Source organism: Haplochromis burtoni, unplaced genomic scaffold, assembly GCF_018398535.1.
Source record: "Haplochromis burtoni strain Fernald_Lab_line unplaced genomic scaffold, NCSU_Asbu1 Contig_375, whole genome shotgun sequence".
Classification (NCBI taxonomy): Eukaryota; Metazoa; Chordata; class Actinopteri; order Cichliformes; family Cichlidae; genus Haplochromis; species Haplochromis burtoni.
Window position 1 is genome coordinate 533,414 of NW_024582736.1, and position 26,341 is coordinate 559,754.

The following is a 26,341-nucleotide window of genomic DNA, read 5'->3' on the forward strand; positions in this document are numbered from 1 at the left end:
ACATGGATTTTTATACCGTGTGTGTGTGTGTGTGTGTGTGTGTGTGTGTGTGTGTGTGTGTGTGTGTGTGTGTGTGTGAGAGAGATATACCAGTTGTCCACATATACCAGTGTTGTCCACTGAGCTTTCGGGGTCTGCACGTCTATGTGTTATCTTCACATAATCGTTATAATGAAACGGTCCAGTCTTAAAAAAAAGTTCCTGTTTGCTTCTTGGGAATACTTTTTTTCCCCCTCATTTCTTGAAGGCCACGTCAAGATTTTTCAACAAGAACTCGTATTTCGAGGATGGAAAAGCTTGTTGTGGATCATGCAGAAAATTGTCTGTTATATCTAATGCTTGAATTTTTAAGGAGCCAGTTGATGGAGCAGCTGAACTCTCAAGAGGACTCCTTACTTGTGTCCGGTCTGAAGTGCCTTTGGACACAAAATGAACCTCTACTGCTTTTTGGAAACGGTCTCCGACGTGGCGCCTCTGCAGACTTTAAAAGGAGGGCTGAAACGTATCACTGAATAAGCTTGATGAAACGTGGCATGCTGTGCACATCAGAGATGAAACTGGAGCTGCACGTAGTTGCATCAGTGCTCTCTTTGTAACCGAACATGTAGAGCTATGAAGCTGTGCCATAGATGTAGACTGGTCCTTTTGAAAGGCAAAAAGTCAGTATTTTTTTTCATCCTGTGTATTGTGGATGTCATTGCATTCTTGTGAACGCCACTTTCCCAGAAAACTAAGGAATCGGCTCGCATCAGCTTATGTGGTTTATTAGTGATGAACCTTTTTAAAGAGGTGTATGTTTTGCTTCTGTCTGTTCAGAATAAAATAGTTTTTGTAAGGTAGGGAATGTTTTATTTCATGTCCGTGTCTGTGTGTAGCTGCATGTTGCTTTGGTTTTACTGATTTAATTTTTAAAAACAATTGCATTATTTGAAATGGAAAGCCAAGACTTGAGCGCCAGTTGCTCCACCAGAGGCAGGACCTGAACTTTTGGGGTTATATTTTCCAGGCTATTTGCCAGTTTGCTACTGCCGCTGTCCATACTGGTTTCTGCCACAAGTTTAGTCATGTTCGATATTCGGGCTCCAGACGATGTTGTCTAATGGATTATTGCTGCTATTATCAACATGTCTGGGCCGTCTTCCCAGGTTGTGAATAAATATTAGTTTACTGAAACTTCAGCTGAAACTTTGGTTGATTATTTATTTTTAAATGATTTCTTGGCTCTGATAGAAACACCCTTCAGTCTGCAGTTGCATGGCCCTTGGTGATGTGCACTGTCTTGAGTAATTACATTGTTCTCTTTGTCCCCCCACCTCCCCTCATGTGAGGAGATTAGCTCAGAGTAATTTGTCAGATGTGATAAGGCAGTCCTGGAGCAACTAAGAAAGCATAGCGTAAGCTGGGATTTCTGCAAAGTAAAGTCAGTGGTGAGTGCGGAGCTGCTTTGTCTTTACAGTATGGGCCAAGCCGCTGTCCAGACTTGTGGAAGAAGCAAGTCCTATGTTACAGAGCTGTATGAATGGTTCAGGTAAGCTTTTGAATTTGTCTTAAATTTTTACAGGAAGTTGAAAACAGATGCAGATTTTTTTTAGCCTTAAATTGATTATTACGTTCATGCCCAGAACGGAACAGACATGGCATGGTGGTGCAGTGGTTAGTACTGAAGACTCAAAGCAAGTTGGTTCTTTGTTTGAACCTGCTAGCTGGGTGGAGCCTTTCTGTGTGGAGGTTGCATGGTTTCCCTGTTCCTGCGTGGGTTCTTTTTAGGTAATCCAGCTTTCTCTCACAGTCCCAAGATGTCCTTGTTAGGTGAAGTCCTGAAACCAGATTGACCATGGGCGTAAATATAAGCTGAGTGATTGCCTCTGCGTTGCCCTGAGTTAGACTGGGCGACCTGTCCATGTTTTATCCAGCTGCTCAACACGGGTGAAAATGAATGAAATTTATAGAACAACTTAAAGAGATTTTTTTGTTCAAAACAATCCTTGCACATCTATTATCCTGGACTTCAATTCATTCTCTGACTGAAACAAGCAGTTTTGCCTCCTGAGCCAACTTTGCTTTGATTGGCTGCCCCTCCAAACAACAGGTATAAACAGCAGGTGAATGGGAGCTTTTGACCACATTAGGAAATCTGCTCTCACTGACATCATCCAGAGACAAGAGTATTACAAAAATCTGAAATGTAGTTTTTAGAGCAATCTGGCGCTCATTGTAATTACTTGCACATATGCTAATTTCATTGTTAAATAATGTTTGAGCATATTTAAAATAAGCATCCATCAGCGCGAGAGTGTACTTGAATTTGGGATCAATACATTTATTTTTACTCTTATTGATTTTAGCATTGTAGGAATTGCCTGTGTATTTAGCCAGATTAGAATTTGTTGTTTTTGCAGGCAAACCTGCAAAACTAACAGCATCAGCAACAAAGTAAAGTATTATCTCCTGTGGACTGATCAGCTTCACTCTGCCATGATGTCATTTGGCCTAATTATCTTGGCACTTGTGCCGCACTCTGTAAATAAGCTTTCAAACACATGTAATCCACACAGGTTGGGGATGGGTTGACCTTAATTCCATTGATTCTCAATTTAAGACACGTTTTCTCTCAAATCAGACCCCTCTCTCAAACTACCCTTGTTTTCCAACTCCTTTGGTGTATTAAAACACAAACTGTTGTTTTTATCTGTGGCAGAAAGTTTGTTATCGAGTGTCCAAGTGGGCTAATCGCTCTTCACGAGTTTCAAAGGCATTTCTGTGATGGAACTGTGGGCAGTGAGTCAGCAGAGTATGCAGAACAGATTTTCCGCACGCTTGACAGCAATGGGGTAAGCATGACTCTATAGAGTAGGTCTATACAGTACAGGAGTCTTGAAAAAGTATTGAGTCACCACTCACTTCTTTATATTTTTGCCTCCATGAAATCCAGAATTGCAAAGTTTTAACCTCCTAAGACCTTAACTCTTTCATGGCATGCATTTTTAATTTCTCTTTGCTATTTGGGCTGATTGGGACCTGATGAATGTAAAAATAGTGAATTATGTGATTTATTTATTTATTTTTTTAACCTAATTTTTGTTTCTAAGAAAAATGAGATCCACGTATGAGGACATTGGCTTTAAATTTCAATAGAAAAGTGGCAGTATAATGTAAGTGTATATCAGGCCCTTTTAGAGCAAAATGTAGTATTCTGGTCTAAAACAACCCAAAATGTGATGTCCACATATGTGGACGCCAGGTCCTAGGAGGTTAAAGTAAACCTGAGTAATAATTATCCAGGTCTTCCAAAAAAGTATTCATAGAAAAACACACTTTTTTTTTCACTCTTTGTGCCTGAAATATTTTAGAGGAATTATTTTTTTCACTTAACACTGAATCATTCAGGCAATAAAAGGGCACCTAATTCAAGGGATGAACCAGTGTTGTCTTCACATAAGTTTAACGAATTGCCCATTTAAAATTGTATCTGTAGGAAGCCTGGGAGCCAGTCTCAAGAGTACATAATTTGTTCCAATATCTTTGGATTCAAAGAGATTCAAGATTCAAAGCGTTTATTGTCATTTAATCTATGAAAAAAAAAATTAGATATTTTGACAGGCATAAATTTGTGGTAGTGTTGCTCAGAGATGCATCTGGGCCTTGAGTTGATCCATCTATCAGATTATCATGCTGAAGCTTAACCTCCTAGGACCTGGTGTCCACAAATGTGGACATCACATTTTGGGTTATTTAGACATAAATACTCAATTTTGCTCTACAAGCGCCTGATATCCACTTACGAGGACATTATACTGCTACTGTTCTATCGAAACAAATATCCTCATATGTGGCTCTCATTTTTCTTAGAAACAAAAATTTGGTAAAAAAATAAATAAATAAAAATCTGGTAATTCTTTGTTTTTACATTCATCAGGTCCCAATCAGCCCAAATATCAAAGAGAAACTAAAAGCGCATGCCGTGGAAGAGTTCAGGTCTTTGGAGGTTAAAGAGAAATGGTCTCATGGAAGGGTGTCTGTGAAGAAACCATTCATATAGAATGGAAACAGGAAGAAAAGGCTGAGGAATGAAAATTACACAAGATCTGGACTGAAAATCAGCTAAAACAGGTCTGGTGGCGAGATGAATTCAAATGTGAAATGTTTAAATGATTGTCAGAATGTAGGGGTCATGTCAGGGGATGGGTACAACAGTGAGTGTGTAGAGCCATTTTCTAAAACGCAATGGAGGCTCTGTAGGGGGCGGCCAGTGGTGGTGGGGATCTTGTCAAAATTGATTAAATTAAGAGTGCAAAAAGTACAATCACATTTTGATCCATCATACAATACCATCTGGAAAGAAACTAATTAGCAACAGCTTCGTTTCTCAGCATGATGGTGATCCCAAACACACTGCCAGTGAATTAAAGGCATATCTGTGAGATCATCTTGACAGAACTGAACAAAAGGCAGCAAACATCCAAAAATCTTTGAATGTCCTTCAGAAATAGTTCTCCAGGCATATTGAAGACAACTAAAGGAAAGGACATGCTTTCATAGTCATGCATCACAAAACTGAAACAAAACATTAACTGCGTGGTGCTTTTTTTTTTCTTTCAGGATGGGGTGGTTGACTTCAGAGAGTATGTCATAGCCATCAGCATGCTTATTGAAGGTTCAGCTGTTGAGAAACTACGCTGGTCATTCAAGCTCTATGACAAAGACCGAGACGGAGCCATCACAAAGGAGGAAATGCTGGAGATCATGCAGGTGTGCAGGCTCTGTGTCGTGGTATATAAAACAGAAGATGTGCCAGATGTTGCAGTTCGACTGATGTGCGTTTCTTTGTTCGGACAGGCTGTTTATAAGATGAACGTGGCTGCTGGTTTAACCAAACCGAACCCACTTACAGCTGAAGAATGCACCAGCAGGATATTTGTGAGATTAGATAAAGACAATAACGGTGAGGAAAGGTGGCGACTTTTCCCTCCTTTTTGCGTGTAATCATACTGCAATGTTATTTCTATGTGTATCAAAGTTGATTATATATGTTTCTATAGAAAAGGCAAACAATCCAATTAAAAATAAATAAATAAATCCACCACTAAAATGTGGTTTGTTTTTAAAAGTATCTTTAGTAACAACTTTAAACGATAAAAACATCCTTGAAGCCTAATAATGCATCTAATTGAAGACAAAACTGTAGCATGTTTGATGCTGATTAAAAATAACAAAATGCAAATGGGTTGCTCAACCCACAAAATAAGTAAGAGGCAAAAATGTTAATCTAAAAGATATGATTTGCTCTTTTCCATTTTGATATAATTAAAGACAACCATATACAGAGGCATATTTTACTGACGGTGGTTCCCCAAATTTAGCCCCAAAACTTTCCATTCACTAGTATCAACCCTCACAGACATATTATTAACAGTCAGTCCGGTGGTGTTTGTCTAATCGGTGCCCGTCCTTGCAGCAATCATCAGTCTGGAAGAGTTCATAGAGGGAGCGCTGGATGACAATTGGATCAGAGAGATGCTGGAATGTGACCCGAGCACCGTGAAGGTGGGGAGGCCGCTGAAGAGGGACACTGCTTTGGAAAACCCACGGTTAATTTGAAGTGGTTCACTATTTAGGCACACTGGACCAGCCCGTGTTTGTGCTAAAAATTCAAGGAATTAAATTCTATCTTCATCTATTGTATAACTTTGTCGTAGCTGCTTTAGAGTGCTGTAACATTTGGAGCTTATTTTATCAAGCTTCCACAAGATGAAATGCCGTGTTTGTGTTTTTATGTATTGCTCTGTTCTCGGTTATTAATATTCCTCAAACATACCAGATTTTAGAAAAAGTATAAATTTACATATGTAAATCCATAATGTACACATGACACATGTGAGTGAAAAAAGAAAAAAAAGAACTGTTATTATTAAATTCTGCACTTGTGGACAGATTAACTTGCACAAAGTAATGGACCCTAATAACATTATCAGAATCAGAATCAGAAAGGGTTTTATTGCCAAATGTTGAGCAGGTTTACAACATTAGGAAATTGCTGCGGTGCTTAGTGCAAACATACTGTCATAAACGCTTAAAATAGATATAAAAATAAGAATAAGAATTAAAAGTGCTAAGTAGATAGATATATACATGAGTGCAGGTGGTGATCAAAGTTAAGAAGCTCTTCTCTGGTGTAAGAATATCCAGAGGAGTGCCCAGACACAGAGGTTATGCACAAAAACAAAACAGAAAGAAGACATCTCCACTAATGAGGCCTCACCAATGGGTATTCATGCTACATCAAAGTAATTGGGTAATAGACTAACAAAAATTAAAGAAAAGTTACTATTTTTTCACTACTACATTATTTATTTATTTATATTTACAGTAGATATATAGTGTTAAAACGTTTTCTGTGGAAAAAAACCATTATTTTAAACATGTATTTTTGAAATTACAGGACAGTAAATGACCAATGTGATTTTTAAAAAATGTAATTTTTACACATCTATTTCTTAAAATTTACGCTCGGAGAATCATGCTATTATTATTTTATTTTATTCTATTTTATTTATGTATTTATTTATTTATTTTTCGTCACTGACGCGTTTACACCACTTGGTGTCGCCTGTACTTCTTTAAAGCTCACTAGCCACAAAAGTAAGGCTTCCAAGAATTTAAGGAATACGTCTCTTCCCCGATCCAGGAAAACATGGGAAATTTCACTTTTGCGTTACTTAGCTCGACGGACCGCTGTGTGTGAAAGCTGCTGTTGGTTGTGACTATTCCTACATCAAGATGACAATAAAAATGTTTGTTTTGTTTTTTCCAAACAGTTTCTGGTTTCTCTGAATCATTTCCCGTACCGGAGATGACTGAATCTCCCGCAGAAAACTCACAGCTCCTATGTTAGGCACGTTACAGTGAACGCACCAGGACTCCCATTTAAATTCCAGGCCAATCCAAGCCTGGAAGGGGTGGGGTGGGATTTTTCAGCCATGACATGCAAAGTTTTTCAGCGACCCTGTCACTTCGACATCATGGCGTAGCGATGTTCACGGACGGCAGGGTCGTACTGGTGGGCACGGAGAAGTTCAGAACACAACTTTTGTGGATTTTTCTCAGAAAGAACGAGAAGACGAAACTACGGAAGCGCTGAAATTCTTCGAGAAGAGTTTGGGTACGCGTCCTTCTTGAGGCTACAGCTGTGATTTATTGTTGTAGTCTGCTAAAGTTACCGTTTAGTCCGAACAAGCTGCCGCCGTTGAGGCTCGCGCAGATGCGCGCGCATGTCTCACAAAGCTACCGTTTTATGGTCACTTTTCTAACTTTTTATAACCAGCAGGTCCCCGAGCTGTTAGGTTTTGTCTGGTTAGTGAAATCTGACTCGTTAACACTGTAAGAAACGAATGACGCAAAGTGTCCTAAATACCCGACTGTAGACAAAACGTTAATGTTTCAGCTTTACGTTAAATATGTAACAGAAGCTAACTGGAAGAAGTCTGTTTATGACCTGCCACATATCTAATCTCTGCACTGTGCCATTGTTTTCCATCGCCTGAGGCTGCTCTTACCCTCTTTCCCCCTCTGTGTTTTTTATCTGTTTCTAAAGTAACATTCATTTGGCTTCATTTGCCTTGCCCTAGGTGCTGAATTAGTGGGATTTATCTTTAGTAGTGATCGTGAACTGCCCCCGAATGTGAAGTAGACTTTCTGGAGTTCCTCTAAGAGACGTAAAACTTAATCAGTTGTTGTGTTAAAGTTTGGCCTTTTTGTTTCTTTAAAAAAGCTCTTGAAAGCAGCACACTTGTCTGGAAACCAGATGTTGCCAACAGTAATTTTGGGTGCTTTTCCTTGAATTCATTGATTTACTAACTTAATCCCCTTTTTAATGCTAATTGAAAGCAGTTTAGGTCTTCGCTCTTTGTTATTCACACACTCCCAGGGGTCACTTTTCAGCATCTTCCTGTCTTCACCGCATTGCAGCCAAAAAAGGAAATGCAAGGAGTTTATATTAAGGAAAATTCCCCAAAAAACAAGCCTACTGTTGTTCGCAGCAGCATAACCAATCTTCTGTATGGCATGTATATTATTCAGTGTTGCATTTCATTGCATGTGCATGAAGATGAAGGACTTCTTAGTCAAGTTAAGACACAAGTTGTGCATTTGTGAGTAATATGAAAAGAATGTGTGATTCCATCCAACACAAATGAACTTCTGCCACGACTGTGCACATACATGCAGGCAGGAAAAGCTCTTGGAAGCCCTTCTCACATGAAACACTTTATCTTAAAAACTACATTTCCACCTTTTGGAAGCTGTGTTTACATTGCTACATCACTAATTGCTTGAATACCATTAAGGTTTTTCATGATTTTATTTCCAGCCAGTCTAAAGATGGAGGAAAATTCCCTGTCCACTTTTCAAACCTCTTGCCGGGAGGTATAAAAGTAAAGAGAGGCATCCAGGTATTCAGCCATGTTGGAAATAGCTGCAGGTTATTCCTGCAGGTAGCTGATGCATACTCTAAACGTGTCCACACATACACCAAATCCCACAGGCACAGGAGTTTACTGCCTATGGCTAAGTAAAGCAACCTCAATAAAAGACCACTTTTATTCAGGAAAAACATTGGGAATTTTTTTTTGCCTCTTGTGTATGATAAATATCTTAGATACTCTTCTGATTTCTAAATTAAAAGCAGTGAGTTGATTCCTTATTTTGTGCTAAATATACTATTTTCTGTCTGTGGTAGAAAAGGAGTTTGGCTTTTGTCATAGAAAAACTGTGTAAAGGTGAAGAATGAGTCAAGGCCTGCATGAGTCAAAACATATAAAGTGTTATTATGTGGGCCTACGCTGTCATGTCCACGGAAATTGCCACGTAACTTGGATAAAAACAGACTAAGTAAAACAAACTGTGGTGTGATTTTTGGCCTGGTTTGTCTTTTCTAGTCTTTTCTAACATGACTGCTATCAGTTTTTACAGGCACATGCAACTATCTGTGAAAGAAAATGAGCCAGAGGCTTCTGTTTTGTTGTGTGCTGCTGCTGCATGTGCTGGTCACGTGTAACTCAGTAATTAAGATATTCTTTATTTTCTTTCTATACCACGAGTACTGGAGCTCTTAGGGGAGCACCCAGTGAAGTAGGTTTATGTTGCCTAAAGGGACCTGAGCTGCAGGATTTGAAAAGCAATTATAGTGGTCCACTCTCCCTCCTGTATTCATTGTTCTCTGCATGTCTCTGTGAATTACATGGCTGATTTCACCAAGGGGCAAAGCTGCTTTTGCATGTTCTTTCAGTTTACTTTTGAGGCTCTTTTTAGTCTGAAAAGAGTATGCAGGCAGGTGTCAACTGTAGCATTGCAATGCCGTTTTTTTCCCCCTCCCTCCCAGCCTTTGTGTGCTTATGCAGCTCAGTCAAAACAAACCACTATGATGAACAATAGAGCTCTCTGTTTTGTCTTATGGCTGGTGTAAGTGGTGCTTATAGACAGGCAGACAGAGGGACTCTGTTTGAGAGCGATGCTTGCTCATTGGGAATTTTGAGATGTCTCCTTTGATGGCAGTCTTGGACAGATGCTTAACATGCATCATAAAGGAAAAGTGCCTTATAAATCTAGATTTATAAGGCTTTGTTACAGTTTGTCATATATATTATGTACCTGTCTCTTTCAAATGTGGAAAATTATGACATTTAATGAACACTTATTTTGTAATTCAAAACAATCACTTGTCCCAGAGCTTTAAAAAAAAATGGGACAGACTGTTACCTTGGCTGCTTTCTAGACAACCATCTTATGTTTACACATAACTAAAGCAACATGGAGGCTTCCTGGGACTTGAGGAAAGAGTGCATGTCCCTGTAATTAGGAATTCTTTTTGCTGTGTCCATCCTACATCCAGGATGAAGCTGTGGAAGTGCTCAGAAGGCTGTTTGCACTTATTAGCAGGTTTCAGAGCAGCATGTCTGGTCTTGAGCTGCTGTTTGAAGTATGTTTGCTAAAGGCCATGTGCTAACCCATATTTGCTTTTCTGCTGTGATAGAAAAGCTGACTCAGGCTTTTGAAGGGGATGCCCTGCAGGTCTGGATTCTAGTTTTGTCTCATCATGATCCAAACTCTGTGCTGGCTGCTGTGAAATGCTGAGATATCGCCACAATAAAAGCCTTCCCTCAATCTGTTTGTAGTTTATGCATTTCAAGCAGTGCTGGCAGGATGTCCTTTTTCTTTTCTCAAGTTGCACAAACCTCACCAATAGCACACATGCTCATAAAACTGTAATGAGCCTGGAATCAAACAGCAGACCAGCAGCCAGGTAAACATTTCCGTATCATAAAATAATTTCATCTATATTTGCTTTAGCCCAGATAACTTCATAAAAACAAGCTCAAAGAGCGAGCCAAGCTGTTGCAGTACATGCAGTACACAAACAGTCAGATTAGACAATAACTTTATTTTTTTTTAAAAAATTTTAATTCATTTTTTTACCACCAGTTTGCAGGTAATTTTTATTGGCTCTTTGCAGAACTCTTTGTAAACTGGCATCAGCTGAATGATAGATGTTCATCAGTCTACTCAGTCCTTTGTTGGTTATCATATCCCTGAGATGAGGATTCAAGCGTCAGAAACTGTTAAGGGAGCACTCTGCACTGGTAGTAGATATGGGCAGATGTTGTCCCATTGTTTCCGGTTTCACATCATGATGCTAACAGCATTCACATTATCAGCAGACTCTAAACATCTGAGATTTTACTTTTCTGTTTTTAATGACTAAAATATTGAAAAGCTGTTCTAATTTATTAATTTCTAAACTGCTTTTCTGCCTGCAAAAGCAAAGTGAGTGAAATCCAACTTTGTCAAAGTGTTAATTGAGCAGCTTAACCATGCACTGCTATGAACAGCAGCCGAAACAAAGCTTGCAAGGATGTTAACCAAGGATCCAAAGATGGCTCTGATGTTATAATTGTGTTAACGAGAGAGTGTAATTAAAATAAAAATGTAAAAAATGTACATTAGTACCCCTGCACACTACTGTAGCTGATATTATGGCAACTGTTTCTTAGTTATAGCTTCTAAATTATATTGACTTTTGAATTTGTGCTGCTTATTAGCAAACCAAATTCTTATATAAACTAGCATGATTTGTATAATTAATCAATTAGTCAGTTTAGTTTAGATTTTAGCTGACAACCATTCAAAGGTCATCCCTTGCAGGGTTCCTAAAGGGGTTGCAATTGCTTTTTAGGAGTGTCTACACACACAGGCATGAAATATTTATGGATATATGTGCAGAAATATTTGTATACCAGCCCTCGTCCTTCCAAGGAAACATTGTAAAATGCTCGAATTCTGTCCTGCCTTTTCTAAATGTCAGGTCTTTTGCAAAATGTGTAGTAAGCAGCTACTGTTGTTACTGAGAGAAGCATTTTTACACACATTCAGGATTTTACTGTTGGAAACCACCCAGCACTTTACTGTGGACCAGTGGCATGCTGGGTGCTCATCTCCTCTCAGTCTGCTGTGTGTTGTGTCGAGTCTTGTGTTTTAGTACATGCTTCTTTTACACATAATGGAAACTGTGACCACAGAAATGCTTAAATAACAGTGCTCAGTCTGTGGGTGGTTTCCATAAAGTCTGAAACTGGTGGAACGTCCCAGTGCTGGGCACTCCCAGGATTGAAGGTAGCTGAGTAAAGGAAGAGGTGTCAGTGGATGTTTGTGTGCACATGAACATCTCTATTTGCATGCTTAAACATGTACAAATATACAGCAGGGTCTTTCGAACATCAGAGGAGAAAGGGACTGCTGTGTTATTTGGGCAAATCTCCAAGACTGGGACACGAAAATGCATCTTTATTTCAATCCAAACAAAGTTCCCACTGTCCTCTTGATAGGACATTCAGAACACCAGTGTTTTAGATATTGGTTTAATTTAATATTATGTGTGGCATTCATTAGTTTTAGAAAATATACATGAGAACTCTTCAGCACAGAGTTAAACAACAGGAAGTTAAAGAAACTCAACAAATCACCTGATTTTGTTTGTTTTTTGTTTGTTTGTTTTTTTTTAAGCTGCCAGAGATGCCTTGCTATCATATAACCATGCAAAAACTGACTTATTTTTATACAGTTAAACCCTACTCAGAATTATGTTGTTTTACCAGCTGTTAAAGACTCGAAACTCATGGCTCAAAGAAACCCAACAGTATTGCAGCTGAATTAATGTTTAATGATACACAAAATTACTTCTTAAAAAAAACCAGAGAAGGCCTTGATCCAAGCAGGCAGTGTGTTATCAGATTTAGCCGCCTCCTCATAACACAACACATGTGTAAAAGTGATTTGGCTGCAGTTTAAAGAAAAGAAAAAAAAAAAAAAATTCATTTTTTTTTTTTTTTAAGTTGTGAAAAATGAATGTGGTTAGCTGTGACAGAAACAACTGGCATATCAAAATATGCATAACATCAGATCAAAATTCTTAGCAAAACACAATTTTTATCTTCCAGCACCACAGTGCGCTAAGTTTCTGCCACTTTGCTGCCATCCATAAGTCACAATTTGTAATCATTATCCCAACTGGGTATCTCACAATTTTGATTTGCCTCTGCTAATCAGGAAATTTTATTTTGTTTTGTTTTGTTTTTTGTGGCTTAAACAAGTTTTTAAAAATGTATGCCTGGTTAAAGCTGTAACATTAAAAAATCATCCTGTTCAACAGTGAACTGGAAATGCATAACAATAACAGTTTCTTTTATGTTCATGAGCAGGCATGTTTGAAAAAATAAAAAAAATCTGTAACCTGTAAGTTGAAATGTGAACTGAACTGTAGTTTAAAAAATAGTTTTAAAACATTTACTGTGTTTTGGGGCTAACCGTTTAAACTGGTTTTATTGGTCTTTATAGGTTTGTCAGTGACTGAAGATGATGTCTGATGCCAGCGACATGTTGGCTGCTGCTCTTGAGCAGATGGATGGAATTATAGCAGGTAAACCTCTCCCATTAAAAAGCATCAGCGCAATATTTTACCATGACTTTTAGTACTCGTGAAAGCCTAAAGCAACAAAAGTCTCTGCGGGTCTTCCAGGTTGAGTCAACATTGATAAGCCCTTATCTGGTGTCTTGTTATGGCTTGTTGCACAGCTGACATTCAAGCTGTCATGTGATATCTTGTGCTCTATCTAGCCTTTATTCTTTGCACTTCTGTGTAACTCTAAACCAGTGGTTCTTAAACTTTTTCTACCCCTTTTAAAAGCTGGGAAAAGTTAATGCCCCACCCCATGTATTTGTCAGTCTTTAACAATAAAAGAATCCAAGTGAAAAAGGTCAATCTGATAGCATCATTAAACTTTTTTTTCTTTTTTTTTTGGGGGGGGGGGTCCTTTTTTATTTATTTATTTTTTTTTACCTATATAAATCTCATCCAGTCACCTATATGCATTACATTTCTCTCCATATCCCTTCCCCCCGCAGTGGGTCTATGCCCAGATAGTGCGGTGTTATAATTTTTAGAAATGTGATACCTATAGTGTGCACAACTGTATTTCCAAAAGGTGGTGTCACTGTCTAAATTCTGAATAAAAACAAATCTCAGGAAGGCATTCATGTTATCACTAATTTAACACAAATGACTTGGCATGACATCATTTGACATGAACTGGTGAAAAGTCGAGAGAGAAAAAAAGTTCTTTAGTCTGATCAATCAGTATTGATGTGATGGGGTGTATTAGTGCTTGTGACATGGGTAACATGCAATTCTGTAAAGGTGCTATTGATGCTGCAGCTTAATTGTAATGTATTCTGCCATCCAGACAATGTCTTTAAGATCTTTGATTATGTTAGCAAGATTATGCCAAACCAGATTCTACTTTAATTAAAGTAGCAAAGGTCTATAAGGAGGGTCCAGAAAATCTGTCAAAGAGAGCCCAACCTGTTGTAAGGATGGAACATTTGTGACTTTGCCAGCCTTTTGTCCTCATCAGAAGGCTTAAAATGTTGCTAGAAAAAGAGGTAATGCAACACAGTGGTAAACATGCCTGTTCCAACCTTTATGAAATAACTTTTTTTTTTTTTTAAACATACACTTTGACAGTTATTCAGTTTCAGCATTTTTTATAAATTGTGTATTCAGTGTTGGCTTTAAATAATGTGATTACATTTTACACAGCATCCCAACATTTTGGAAAATTATATTGTGCTCTTCAATTACTGTTAGTGCCTGAGCCACAAAATGATTGATGTCCTCTGTAATCTAGCAGATGAGAACTTTTACTCACTAAAGCTTGTCAACAAACATCACATGCAGCATAAGATGACACTGCAGTCTGTCTCTGGACTAATTATATCCTCATATTTATTCCTGTTGTGATTCTTTTGTCTCAGGTTCCAAAGCTATAGACTACTCCAATGGTTTGTTTGACTGCCAGTCGCCTACGTCACCTTTTATGGGTAGTTTGCGAGCGCTTCACCTTTTGGAAGACCTAAGAAGTGTCCTAGAGTTGATGGACTCTGAGGAAAGGGAGAGTCTACGATGCCAGATCCCCGACTCCACAGCTGACAGCCTTGTTGAGTGGCTCCACGGTCACATGGTAAGACCCTTACTTGTGGATGTTAGAAATATCAGTTGGATTCATGGAAAGAGATAAAGTTTATTAGCAGGTCTTTAGAAATTGAAGCAAACAGACCACTTTTTGCTCTTCTGCCATCCAGAAAAGTGTAGCCTCAGGGTAAACCGTTGTAGCGCTTGTGTTGCATTTTCTGTTTTTGAAATCAGTGCAAGTTGTGTAATCTTGCCAGGTCTCGCTTGGAAATGAGATTTTTAATCTCAATGAGATTTTTTTACTTGGATAAATAAAGGACTAATAATAAAAAAAAATCATGGAAGGAGTTTCTCCTGTGATGGCTGGGCATGAAGTCCTTCAAACAAACTGTAGCACAGCTGGTTTGATTCTGATTGTTGCGTGTGCCAAATTAAAGCTGTATTAATACAGAACAGTGTGGCCAAACAGTCTTGTATCCAAGTCCACAGATGGCTTGTTTGCTAAGCGAAAAAACGCAGAACAATTGTCCTGTTCTGCTGAGTTCCCATGGAATCCAAGATGGATTAGCTGTGTTGGTGTCACAGTTGATGTGCATGCAGCAAGAAACGCACAGACTTCTTGGGAATCAGAGCAGTGACTGGCTGCAGGCCAGTGAGAGTTTTTGTGTAATGCTGTAACCCACTCTGTGTACAGCAGTCTGAATGTGAGCTCTCCATTTCAACCATGTAAGGTTTTATTTGTGCTGGGTGAAGTGGTGTAGCTGCTCAGGCACTTTGATGTGAAGAATTTCAGCTGAGAACATTAGTAGACATCAAAGACTTGAGGTTTTGTCTTTAAAGCGTAGGAATACATTATCATACCCTTGCAAATGGCTCAGTAGAGTTCTTCTAATAATTTATTTTTCTCTCCCCAGTCTAACGGACACATTTCATTGGGTGGAGGTGACCATTACCAGGAGAGGCTTTCACGACTAGAGAGTGATAAGGAGTCTCTTGTGCTTCAGGTACCTGCCTAGCAGTAATTCCATAATTTTACCATCTCCTCCACCGTCTATTTTCTGTAAAACTCCTGTAACATCAATGTTACTTCTCCCTCTCATCGACCAGTCAAAAACAAGAAGGGGCAGGACTTGTGTTATCAACACTGTAAACAATGGCAGGGGAGAAATCATTTTTGTAACCTAGCAACATCAAGCATTGAAAGAATGCTTGAAGCTCTAAAAATTAGGTCAGGGGTTTGACACACAAAAAACACTTACTGATAAATATTGTTTTACTTAAGAAAATACTTAAACCAACACAGAGTTAAAAGGTGAAAATGGAGCACAGCCTGACGTCCTTAACAAATTCAATAAATCTGCTGCAGCTCTGAAAACTTCAAGAAACTGTGAATTTCTGAATAATAGTTCACATAATGTTTTATTATTGAATTCATTTTTGTTTGTTGATTTTTAATGAATTTCCCTGGGGTGGCAAATGGTTACTAATGTAATTATTAGTCAGTGTTTGTATAATTTATCCAGCTACGGGTGGACTCTCCAGGATCTGGAAAGGAACTGAAACATTGTAAAACCTAACTGGAGGTTTCAAAGCTTGCTTGTGTTTGTGCCCCACATGCAAAAGTTTTATTGCACTTGAACTGTGATCAGATTTGTTTAGTTCTCGCCCTCAATGTTTTTAGGAGCAGGGTATCTGTATATGTTGATTGCATGATTCTACAGCTGCCGCCACCCCTGACGCACTAAGAGAGATTTCTCTTCTGACTTAAAACTCTTAAAAATCTATAATAGTACAAAGAGTGGAACGGATAACTTTGGCTCATCATGTTCTTTAATAACTTGGCCCTTGGTTTGTTTAATATCAGGCTTTGCTGTCCTTTCTAAAATGTGTTACCTTGTGTTCATGCAGGTGAGTGTACTGACAGACCAGGTTGAGGCTCAGGGGGAGAAGATTCGTGATCTGGACTTGTGTTTGGATGAGCACAGGGAGAAGCTCAACGCCACAGAGGAGATGCTGCAACAGGTCTGTGTGTGTTTGTCTTACACTCTGAGGACGGGAAGGCTATTCCCAAACCAAAGCCCCCCAGTAGTGAAAGTTGCAAATGGACATATGGTGCAGATGTGTTTGGGTGGTACTGACTCTCAACTGGAAGAGCTGAGTTCACGCCCTCCTGTCAAGTAAACATCTACTGTGTGCACTGCTGTGCTAAGTTTATAAGTGGGTGTAACAGGGGCTTCTTGTTAAAACTGTTAATCATTGAGGTTTTGCAGATGACTTTTTTGTGTCTCCACTTTTACACAATAATGCCTGTACTACCAGTGTTGTTTACACAGATTGTTTGTTTGCTATTACAGGAGCTTCTGTGTAGAACTGCTCTGGAGACTCAGAAGCTTGAGCTTATGTCTGAAGTGTCCAACCTTAAGCTGAAACTCAACAGTATGAAAAACGAGAGGCTTGACTTTGATGACGGATTTAGGGACAGTGAGGTGAACTAATCCTCTTTGTTTCTGAATGTTTCTTTTCTATCTCACTTAACGCACACAGACACACACACACACAGACACACACAGGCTCAACAATAATGAAACACTCATTTATTTTGTCTTAAACCTGGGGGAGAGAGGATCCCGTCTTATTATCAGTCTCAAAGTCATTTTTATTTCTTGTTGTTAGTGTTTGCTAAACTAGCCATTGACGGTATACCCACATTATTGTAATATTAATTGGATTTTTTTTTGTTACTTTATTAGACAAGATTTTTATAAAGATGTTGTCAGTCATTTGTTTACTAGAGATGGGAAGATCTCTGCTTCCCAGATAGACTGAGCAGAATGTCTGGAAAGCTTTCAAACACGTCATGGTCTTGTTGTAGCAGCGCGGCCATCTCTTCCACCCCGCTGGAACAAAAAGCTGCTGTCCGTGTTCCGCCTCACAGCACATAAATCACTTCTTTTCTACAAGCAGCTTCCTCTCATTTTATCACTGCTGCTGCTTGGAAGCACTGATTTGCTGCTTTCAAATGCATTTGTAGTCACTTTATAGAACTTTGTGCTGATACAAGTCACATTTGCAAGATGGGAGCAGTTAATAAGATGTTAAAATTATTCACTTAAATTTCATTTTGGAATCTTAGAGTTAAAATTTTATCTAGAGGACAAAAATTATCCTTCAGTATTTAAGGTGTGACCTGTTCTTCTTTTTTTTTTCTTGTCAGGATTTGATTCTTGAAATTAATGAGCTGCGGTACAGACTGACTGAACTGGAGACTGAAAAACTACAGTATGAAAAGAAACTTAAATCCACTAAGGTGAGTCATCCCAGAGCACTTTACTGGCTGTTTATGTATCTTAAAGACTAGTTTTACCCTTTTTTAAACAGCCAAAATCCACCATTCTGTTTAAAGTCAATACTTAACAGCTGTTCTTTTGTTCTTTTATGCCCTTTAAAAAATATATAATATCTGTACATCTCTTGTTACCTGGATAAAGTTATTCATGCAACCATTTCAGCTGCTATTTGTATAGTATTATGCTGTAGTCACAGTAGGGAAAACAGTGGTTTGAGACCACAGCACAGCCAGAATTTTTGCAACTATGCAATGAGCTTGGGATCTTGTTGCCTTGGAAATGGTTCCTTTGCAGATGTGGACGAGGACTGTAATCAGTCACAGTCAGTTGGCATTTGCAGAGCGGCTTTGATGGATCAAAATGGTGATAATACAGTGTCGGTTTTAAATTGAAATGGGGTTGAGTTGGCATTTACAACCCTAATTCCTAAAAAGTTCAGATGCTGTGTAAAATCTGAAGGGGAGGGGGGAAACTGAATGCAATCTATTCATCCATCTATATGTTTTCTTTCGTTTATCCGGGGCTCTGTTACACTATTGGAGCAGCAGCCTAAGCAGAGAAGCCCAGACCTCCCTCTCCCTGGCTAACTCCTCCAGCCTTTTCAGGGAAATACCAAGGTGTTGCCAGGCCAGCTGAGAGATATGTCTCCAGCATGTCCTGCATCTGCCCTGGGACCTCCTCCAGGTGGCGGATGGCTCACCCAGGAGGCGCCCAGGAGAGATCCTAGTAAGATGCCCAAGCCACCTCAACTGGCTCCTTTCAACATGGAGGAGCAGCGGCTCTAATCTAAGTGTCTCCCGGATGGCTGAACTCCTCACCTTATCTCTAAGAAGAGGCCAGCCACTCAGTAAAAGCGAATTTTTCTGCCCCTTGTATCTGCGATCTCGTTCTTTCAGTCACTACCCAAAGCTTGTGACCATAGGTAAATTGAGAGCTTTACATTCATGCTCAGCTCTCTCTTCACCACGATGGACCCGCACAGCATCCGTGTCACTGCACCCAGAGCACCAATCTATCTGTCGATCTCCCACTCAATTCTCTCCTTCCTCGTGAACAAGACCCCGAGATACTTAAACTCCCCCTTTGGGGCAGGACTTCATCCCTGACCCGGAGTGGGCATTCCACCCTTTTCCGCCTGAGGACCATGGCCTCAGATTTGGAAGTGCTGATTCTCATTCCCACTGCTTCACACTCTGCTCCAAACTGCTCTAGTGTGAGCTGGAGGCCATCATCTGATAAAGCCAGCTTAATCACATCATCTTTGAAAAGCAGAGAGGAGATTCTGAGACCACTGAAGCGAAAAGCTTCTGCCACTTCTACACCTCCTATGGACAGAAAGTCCATAGGAGTTCTGACTTTTTGGAATTGTTTTGTACTTGCAATGTGTTTGTGATTAATCTGCAAAAATTGCAAATCTGTTGACATATGTTGCCAATCTGTTGCTGTCTACGTACACAGAATTTTACATCAAAAAATGTATTTATATTCAGGGTCCAGCCAGAACATCATAAATTTGAAACAGAAATTTCATAGTTCCTCCACAAATGGTGCCACACTGCTGCAGGATGGTGATTCAGCTTCTTCAAAATGACATTGGTGGTCAGCAGCCTTCCTTTTTATGTGGGATATAACCACAATGCAACCATTGACTTGAGTCCTCTATTGCAAAAAGGCTCATCGTAGATGATTTGCACTCACTGGAACAGTGACTCTGATTGCAGTGTAATGGGGTGTTATGAATTAGATGACATATTGACAAACCTTTACCAAATTGTCTGAGAAGGACTGCAGTTATTTGGAGTATAGTTGCCTTCTGCCAGGTAACTGATGCAATTGCTTTGAAGGTGGTCAGTCAGAGGCTGGGGGGTTACTAACCACCATGTTTTTTTTGGGGATTTTTGTTTGTTTGTTTTTTTTCCCCCTCTCTCCTGGTCACAAAGAGTTTGTCACCCTTTTGCTTCTTAATCCAATTCCATTAACAACATCTGAGATTTCTTCATGTTTTTTAGGATTTTTTTCTTTCTCATTCAGAGATTCTCGTAGCTGTTTGAATGCTGTGAATTTAGGTTTTGGTTGCAAAATGAAACAAGTTCAAATATCAAATGAACCCTTAATTGTTACAACACAGACAAGAAAATTGTTTGTTTTACAGTTTGAAAAGAGAAGTTAACCAAGAACACAAAAAGCTAAACTAAACTAGGTGAAGGCCAGCTGACTATCAGACTGCCACCACCCTTTTATATGCTGAAGTTAGAAAAGGTGAAGGAGTGACTCTGCTTACTAGAATTTTCCAGATGATTGCTTTGGATGTTTTCTATCTTATGCTTCTTGAACTGCATGTAGTAACTGCGTGTTGTTTGGGGGTTTTGTTGTTTGTTGCGGTGCCTACTTTTAATCTGCTTTAGTGGTCATTTTCCTGGAAATTTAGATATTCAACATTTCTTGATCTCTTTTTATCTTCTCTCCTTCCCATTTCTGTTTTCTTCTTCTTTCCGTGGCTTGTCTCTTTACTGCTAGTCACTAATGGCCAAGCTTTCTAGCCTGAAAATCAAAATGGGCCAGATGCAGTATGAGAAACAGAGGAAAGAGCACAAACTCCAGGCGATGAAGGTCTGCTTTTCCCAGGATGACTGTTGTGCTTGCTGTATGATTATGGTTTTTTGACCTCTCCCTTTGGCACCTCTTCTTCTTCTTCTTCTTCTGCTTTTTAATTTTTGAGGCATAAAACGATTAAATCTGGTTAGATTCTGTTTTCACGCTCAAAAATGTATGTATTTTTGCAAATAATTTACTTAACCACGCATCACTGCATTTTGCTATAATGCATGGTTAAGTCAAGTGCAATCAGAAACACCACTTCCTTAAGTCTGCATTTACTAGGCACCAATTTTAGCAAATGCTAATTTTTAAACCACAAGTATGCTTTAATTCTGGGCTTTTGTTGAGTTGGCAGAGTTCTTCTTTCCTGTCCCTCTCTACAATTTTCCCACTCATTTCCTTTTTTTTTTTAATCCACTCTATTATAACATGTACAAGATATATCTCTGTGCTTGACTCCTGCTTTGGTCATTTAAACATGTTGGTGTTTTCTTTTTGGAAATGGCTTGCATATTTAATATTATCCAAACACTTCCAGAGATCAGTGCTTATCACCCTCCTCATACTCGTTACCCTCCTGCAGCCTGTGTGCCATGTCATCCTCTGTGAACCCCTGTATTGTGGTTTGTTTGGACTGGGAGTGGGGGAGGTGGTAAAATCTTCTCACTGTTGTCCCCTGGTGAACAGGAGGAGCTAGCCATACTGAGGCGGCAGCTGGAGGGCAAAGACGGAGAGATGAGGAGACTGCAGGACGAGACGGGCTTCAAGGCCATCGGCTTGAACGGTGCAGAGCCCACAGACAGAGGTGGGGAAACCAGACAGATCACACGCCTCGCTGAAGATCAGCATTCCTGATGTTTATTTGGAGCAAGTTTTTACTTTATAATTTCTTGTCCTGTTTAGTCTCTCATCCAGATGAAACTCTTAGAAAGAGGCTGAAAGAAAAACGTAAGGGGGGTTTTTATGTCTGTGATTTTATTATTGCACTCACCTCCACCCCTGTTTGCATGAACGAGCATGAGCCATCTGAACTCTGCTTGTCCATTATAACCAGTTCCAGTGCTAGTACCCGACCACAGCGCGCCACATCTCAACTTTTTTTTTTTTTTTAATGGCACGAATCTTGTCACTGATTTTTAATGCCCGGCTACAACAGCAACGAGAACAGTTTGCCTTGTGTTTTTAGCAGGAATGAAGAATGAACTGTTTGTTGTGACCATTCAGACTGCTTACTCCACCTTCTGACTCATGTCTTCCAACGTTAATCACCTACCTCTCTTCACCAGCAACCTGTGTGTGCGTGTGTGCGCACCCTGCTAACCTGTCCTGCTGTTGTGCTTTTCAGTATCTTTCATGTACAGCTGTCTTAATAAATGTCCACTTTCCCATCAGTTATATATACTATACTCTACCTTCATCTGTATAGAACAGTTTCATTTTTCATGCACAGCACACGCACTCTCCATGATTCTCTATATTGAAGTACAAATTACAAGTGTCCATTTTAAGAATCCTATTGACTAAAGCAAAAACACAAGCTACCTTCATGTCTTGAGCATACCTTTTAAACATTTACAGTGCAGGTGAGGAAAAATAAGCGAGGCCCCCGAGTTTAATAACTAGTCAAACTTTTCTTGGGTAGAAGTAACCTTGAATAAACATTTGTAGCTGTAGACCAGACCAGTGTAATGTTTAACAGGCATGGGTTTTTTTTGACAGTTTATCCTTAGGACTGCTTCTGCTCAGCCAGATTCTCAAAATGTTTCAGTATGAATGAGTTTCTTGAGGTCATTCTGCAGCTTTTCTATTAGGTTCACTCCAGAAGAAGGATTTTCTTTGTAGTCATCCTTGAGTAGATTTATTTCAAAGTTTTGGCCTTTTGTTTCACTGCCAACAATAACAGTTTAAGAGATATAAGCATAATTTGCAGTGTGAACTTAAAAAGAAAAATGAGGAAACTGAACAAGTGGAGGACAAAAAAAGTTCTGTTCATCCATCTGTTTTCTGGAGTATCAGAAATGTTCTAGGTGAAAGGGTGGCTGTGAAGAAAGAAGGGAAACTGGTAGAAAAGGCTGAGGTATGCCAAAATACACAAGTACTGAAAGGGACCGCTAACAGAGTGTGTGTCAGTGTGTTGAAAAGTGGAAATGTTTGAGCAAAGGTTAACATGTAAAACACCCGCTCACACCAACACTGTGTGTACGTTTGGTTTCTAAAAAGCAGTGTGGCCGTGATGTTGCTGGACTGACAGCCTGTAATGTTGCATCCTGTATGTTAAATTTTACATATCCTCACATTTTAACACCCTCAGACTTCACACCAGGAACTCTTTCAGTAATCTTTTTCTCCCTCTCTAGATGTGGAAGTCCAGAGGATGAAGAAGGCAGTGGAGTCTTTGATGGCAGCAAATGAAGAAAAGGTACATCTGACCAACTAGGACAGGGGTGTCAAACTCAAATACACAGTGGGCCAAAATTCAAAACTGGAACAAAGTCGCGGGCTAACATTAATATTTATTGAAAAAAAAAATCTTCCTCCAGATATAAGAATGAATCTTTTCTTATGGACTCAAACAAGTTTTGCTGAAAAACTGAATATGGAACAAGCAAAGCTTAATACTAAACAATATATATATTAGCTGTATAATACCAGTAGGCCAGCTCTAATAGTAATTTGGTATGGCTTCATATAATTAAATCTATATATATATATAATATATATATATATAATATATATATATATATATATATATATATATATATATATATACTATATAATAAGATAGATATATAATATATATAATAATATATATATATATATATATATATCTTATGATAAAATAATATGGACACAAGCTTAAAAAATAATGTATAATACCAGTAGAACCAGCTCTAATAGTAATTTGGTATGGCTTCATGGGCCAAATGTATTAGGGTCAAATTTGGCCCGCGGGCCAGAGTTTGACACCTATGCTTAGAACTAATTATTTACTCACGTCCCAGCTACCCAAAGCTGCTCCGGGGGGGGAACTGACCTCATTTTTCTTTTTCTTTACCTTTTCCTTTGCAGGATCGTAAAATTGAAGAACTGAAACAGTCACTGCTGCGGTACAAGAAAGTTCAAGACATGGTGATGTCTGTGCAGGGAAAGAAAGGTTAGACTCAGACTTACAATCTAAAAATTTAAGTATTTTGACAAATTTACATAGTGGGGATAGGTTAATTGGTTAATCCAAATTGCCCATAGGTGTGAATGTGCGAGTGAATGTGAGTGCGAATGGTTGTCTGTCTCTGTGTGTTGGCCCTGCGACAGACTGGCGACCTGTCCAGGGTGTACCCCTGCCTCTCGCCCTATGACAGCTGGGATAGGCTCCAGCGCCCCCCGCGACCCTGAACAGGATAAGCGGACGCGAATGGATGGATGGATGGACAAATTTACATAAAATTTGATTCACAGGATTTAAAAACTGACATTAATGATGTGCTAAAATAATGCATTTTAAGCTTTAGCTGCCACACAGACCCTTCATCTATCCCTGGGTTGCTTGCCTTTTCCCCTTGTTGTTTGTATAGTCTTGTGTGTGAAAACTTTTGACCTACTTCCTACATCTTGTAAACAGGATCATGTGTTAAATAATTTGATTTTATATTTTGGTCCATTACAGAAACAAAGACAAACGATAATGAGCACATTGAGAGTTCTGGTGATGGATGCGCCACAGTCCCAGCTAGCTCTCCGTCTGTGGAGTCAGAAAAACAAGAAGGCACAGATGCTGAACAACTGAGAGGGAAAAGCCCAGATGAGGTTTGTGGAGAGGGAGAGGAGATGCTGCAAAGGGCCACGGGTCGGTCTCAAACTTGGTCGGTGCGTCTCAGTCATGTGGCATGCGGTTGCCTGTTCACCCACTAAGCTAAACTGGCACCCATGGTATCACTATTTAAATAGCAGAGAACATGAGATATTTTTAATTTTACTTTTACTGTTTTTCCTCCCCTGGAGCGACTTCACATATCATTAAACTCTAAAGTGCTCAGTAAAACACTCACACTCACAAAAACTTCACATTAATTTCACTCCTTTGGAAATGAGTGTTGAAGAGCTGGACAACCAATTAGTTGAATAACATCTTTTGTCAGATCTCTGTATGCAGATTTAGACTGTTCTCAGGGACTCTATAGAGTTTTTAAGTCACAGTTTTAATGCATTTAAATCTTCTTTTGTCTTTCTGACCCCGACTCAGATGGAAAGCCCCAGTGGACTAAGTGAAGAGCCCTCGCCTTCACCCAGCCCGTCTGATCCAGAGAGAGTGTCAGAATCTGAACCGGCAGATGCAGAAAGGTAAAGATTTTATGTGTTATACATGGCTTTGTTTTTATTTTAACAATATTTTTAATTTACAAATTAAAAAACAAATAACCGGAGAACACTAGACACCAAAGAACCAAACAAACAGCAAATCCAAACATGGAAAACCACCAATCCTAGTGGAATCTCTTTCATATTCTTCACTGACAAACACAGTGAAATGGTGCTCATTCTGCCTGCATGTGTCTTGTATTTATATTACAATGCTGTAACTTGCCAGGAATTACATATTTTCACATTAAAATCTCAGAGTATTGGAAGCTCTCACTGCAATTTACGCTATAAATAAAGTGTAAATTTACACTGTAAATTGTGGTAAGAGCAGTGAAGCATGCTGTTTAATGCGCGTATATATTTAAATGATCCGGGGCAGTCCATGTGGCGTTGCACCACGTGTTTGACGTGTCACTGAGTGCTTGTTCTCATCTAATTTCCTGTCACACTCCACTGCAAAATGAACACAATGGAGCATTTAATAAGTATAAGACATGGTATTGTGCATTCAAGGAAGGAGAAAGGAGTGTGATTATTGTTAAGGATTGGTCATCTCCTTAGTATTATTTATTTTATTGTGAATGCATGTTTGCATGCTTGTTAGTACAGAAGTATAAAGACATAACATATTAGGATCGACTAAACCATTCACCTGACAGATGCTGCTGTAGTCCTGACACATGTTTTGTCCATTTCCTGCAGATGGTGTGTCGGGAAGTATCTACGTGTGGTTAATAATGTCCTGTAGACTCGCACTGCTAAGTAAAGTATAATGTTTAAAGTGATTTGCGTTGTGCTTTCAGCAGTCAAGAGAACACAAAGACTGTGACTCAGGATCACCTGGATGGGAGCAAAACTGAGCAGGTATGGGCAGAAATGACGTTGGCTAAAAACTGAAGACTGATTTTTGTCTATTGTGATTTTTTTTCTTTTTTTTTCTCCCCCACTAATTTACCTCAAACTGCTTTTTCCAGCCTTACCCATTTTTTTCCTTTCACATTTGAATTGTCTTTCATTTTAGTTTTTCTGGCATTTAGTATATGGAAGTACAGAATCTGTATACAAGCAATGTTTTTGTACTCTCAGAAGACAAGTGAGGAGATCGGTAGCATCAGTGAAAAGCCACCCATAAATCCTTCAGCCACCTTACCTGCCACCGTAGAGGACGATCCCTTTGGCTCGAGAAAGGCTCGGTCGTCATTTGGAAAAGGTTTCTTCAAGATCCGCGGAGGCAAGAAGACGACCAGTAGTCCAAGCCTTGGTGAGTGCAAACGGCATGATTTGAGATCATGGAGTTAGTGGAAATGTGCTTTGTTCAGCTTTTAACCCACTACATGGTGAGAGTTTCTTCACATTTTTTCTCCCCCCCCAAGACACACCCATGGACCAAGACCATAATTTACAGCCCACAGGCTGTGGTCCCAGTTTAATTATGGAACTGTGTTTCTGGGCTGGTGTTTGTCCTTCGTCCTGTCTATGTGTGTGTGTGTGTGTGTGTGTGTGTGTGTGTGTGTGTGTG

At 39.3% G+C, this 26,341-nt stretch overlaps 2 protein-coding genes across 14 annotated transcripts in view; both read left to right on the forward strand.

Moving 5' to 3' along the window:
• Nucleotides 1-23: 23 nt before the first annotated feature.
• Nucleotides 24-6,851, forward strand: si:ch211-245j22.3 (uncharacterized protein LOC563798 homolog). 2 transcript variants are annotated; one of them, XM_005943681.3, is made up of 5 exons: nucleotides 24-1,528; nucleotides 2,699-2,831; nucleotides 4,600-4,749; nucleotides 4,837-4,942; nucleotides 5,456-6,851. In XM_005943681.3, exons 1-5 carry the CDS (start codon nucleotides 1,458-1,460, stop codon nucleotides 5,596-5,598), a joined length of 603 nt encoding a protein of 200 aa, XP_005943743.1. In that variant the 5' UTR covers nucleotides 24-1,457; the 3' UTR covers nucleotides 5,599-6,851. The 2 variants fall into 2 exon arrangements, with proteins under 2 accessions (XP_005943743.1, XP_042084984.1); XM_042229050.1 differs by having other exon boundaries at nucleotides 4,600-4,942.
• Nucleotides 6,852-7,002: 151 nt separating this feature from the next.
• Nucleotides 7,003-26,341, forward strand: part of ppfibp1b (PPFIA binding protein 1b) — a 25,218-nt gene continuing 5,879 nt past the window's right edge. For 2 of the 12 annotated variants that reach the window (XM_042229038.1, XM_042229042.1), the window contains exons 1-16: nucleotides 7,003-7,159; nucleotides 12,886-12,967; nucleotides 14,362-14,567; nucleotides 15,433-15,522; nucleotides 16,427-16,540; nucleotides 16,873-17,004; nucleotides 17,733-17,825; nucleotides 20,383-20,475; nucleotides 21,151-21,268; nucleotides 21,367-21,411; nucleotides 22,821-22,882; nucleotides 23,533-23,617; nucleotides 24,128-24,327; nucleotides 24,704-24,801; nucleotides 25,626-25,686; nucleotides 25,909-26,083. In XM_042229038.1, the coding sequence (XP_042084972.1) occupies nucleotides 12,904-12,967; nucleotides 14,362-14,567; nucleotides 15,433-15,522; nucleotides 16,427-16,540; nucleotides 16,873-17,004; nucleotides 17,733-17,825; nucleotides 20,383-20,475; nucleotides 21,151-21,268; nucleotides 21,367-21,411; nucleotides 22,821-22,882; nucleotides 23,533-23,617; nucleotides 24,128-24,327; nucleotides 24,704-24,801; nucleotides 25,626-25,686; nucleotides 25,909-26,083 (1,636 nt within the window). In that variant the 5' untranslated portion in view covers nucleotides 7,003-7,159; nucleotides 12,886-12,903. The remainder of the gene's footprint in view (nucleotides 7,160-12,885; nucleotides 12,968-14,361; nucleotides 14,568-15,432; nucleotides 15,523-16,426; nucleotides 16,541-16,872; nucleotides 17,005-17,732; nucleotides 17,826-20,382; nucleotides 20,476-21,150; nucleotides 21,269-21,366; nucleotides 21,412-22,820; nucleotides 22,883-23,532; nucleotides 23,618-24,127; nucleotides 24,328-24,703; nucleotides 24,802-25,625; nucleotides 25,687-25,908; nucleotides 26,084-26,341) is intronic. The other 10 variants (XM_042229043.1, XM_042229048.1, XM_042229047.1 and 7 more) reach the window with 8 other exon arrangements.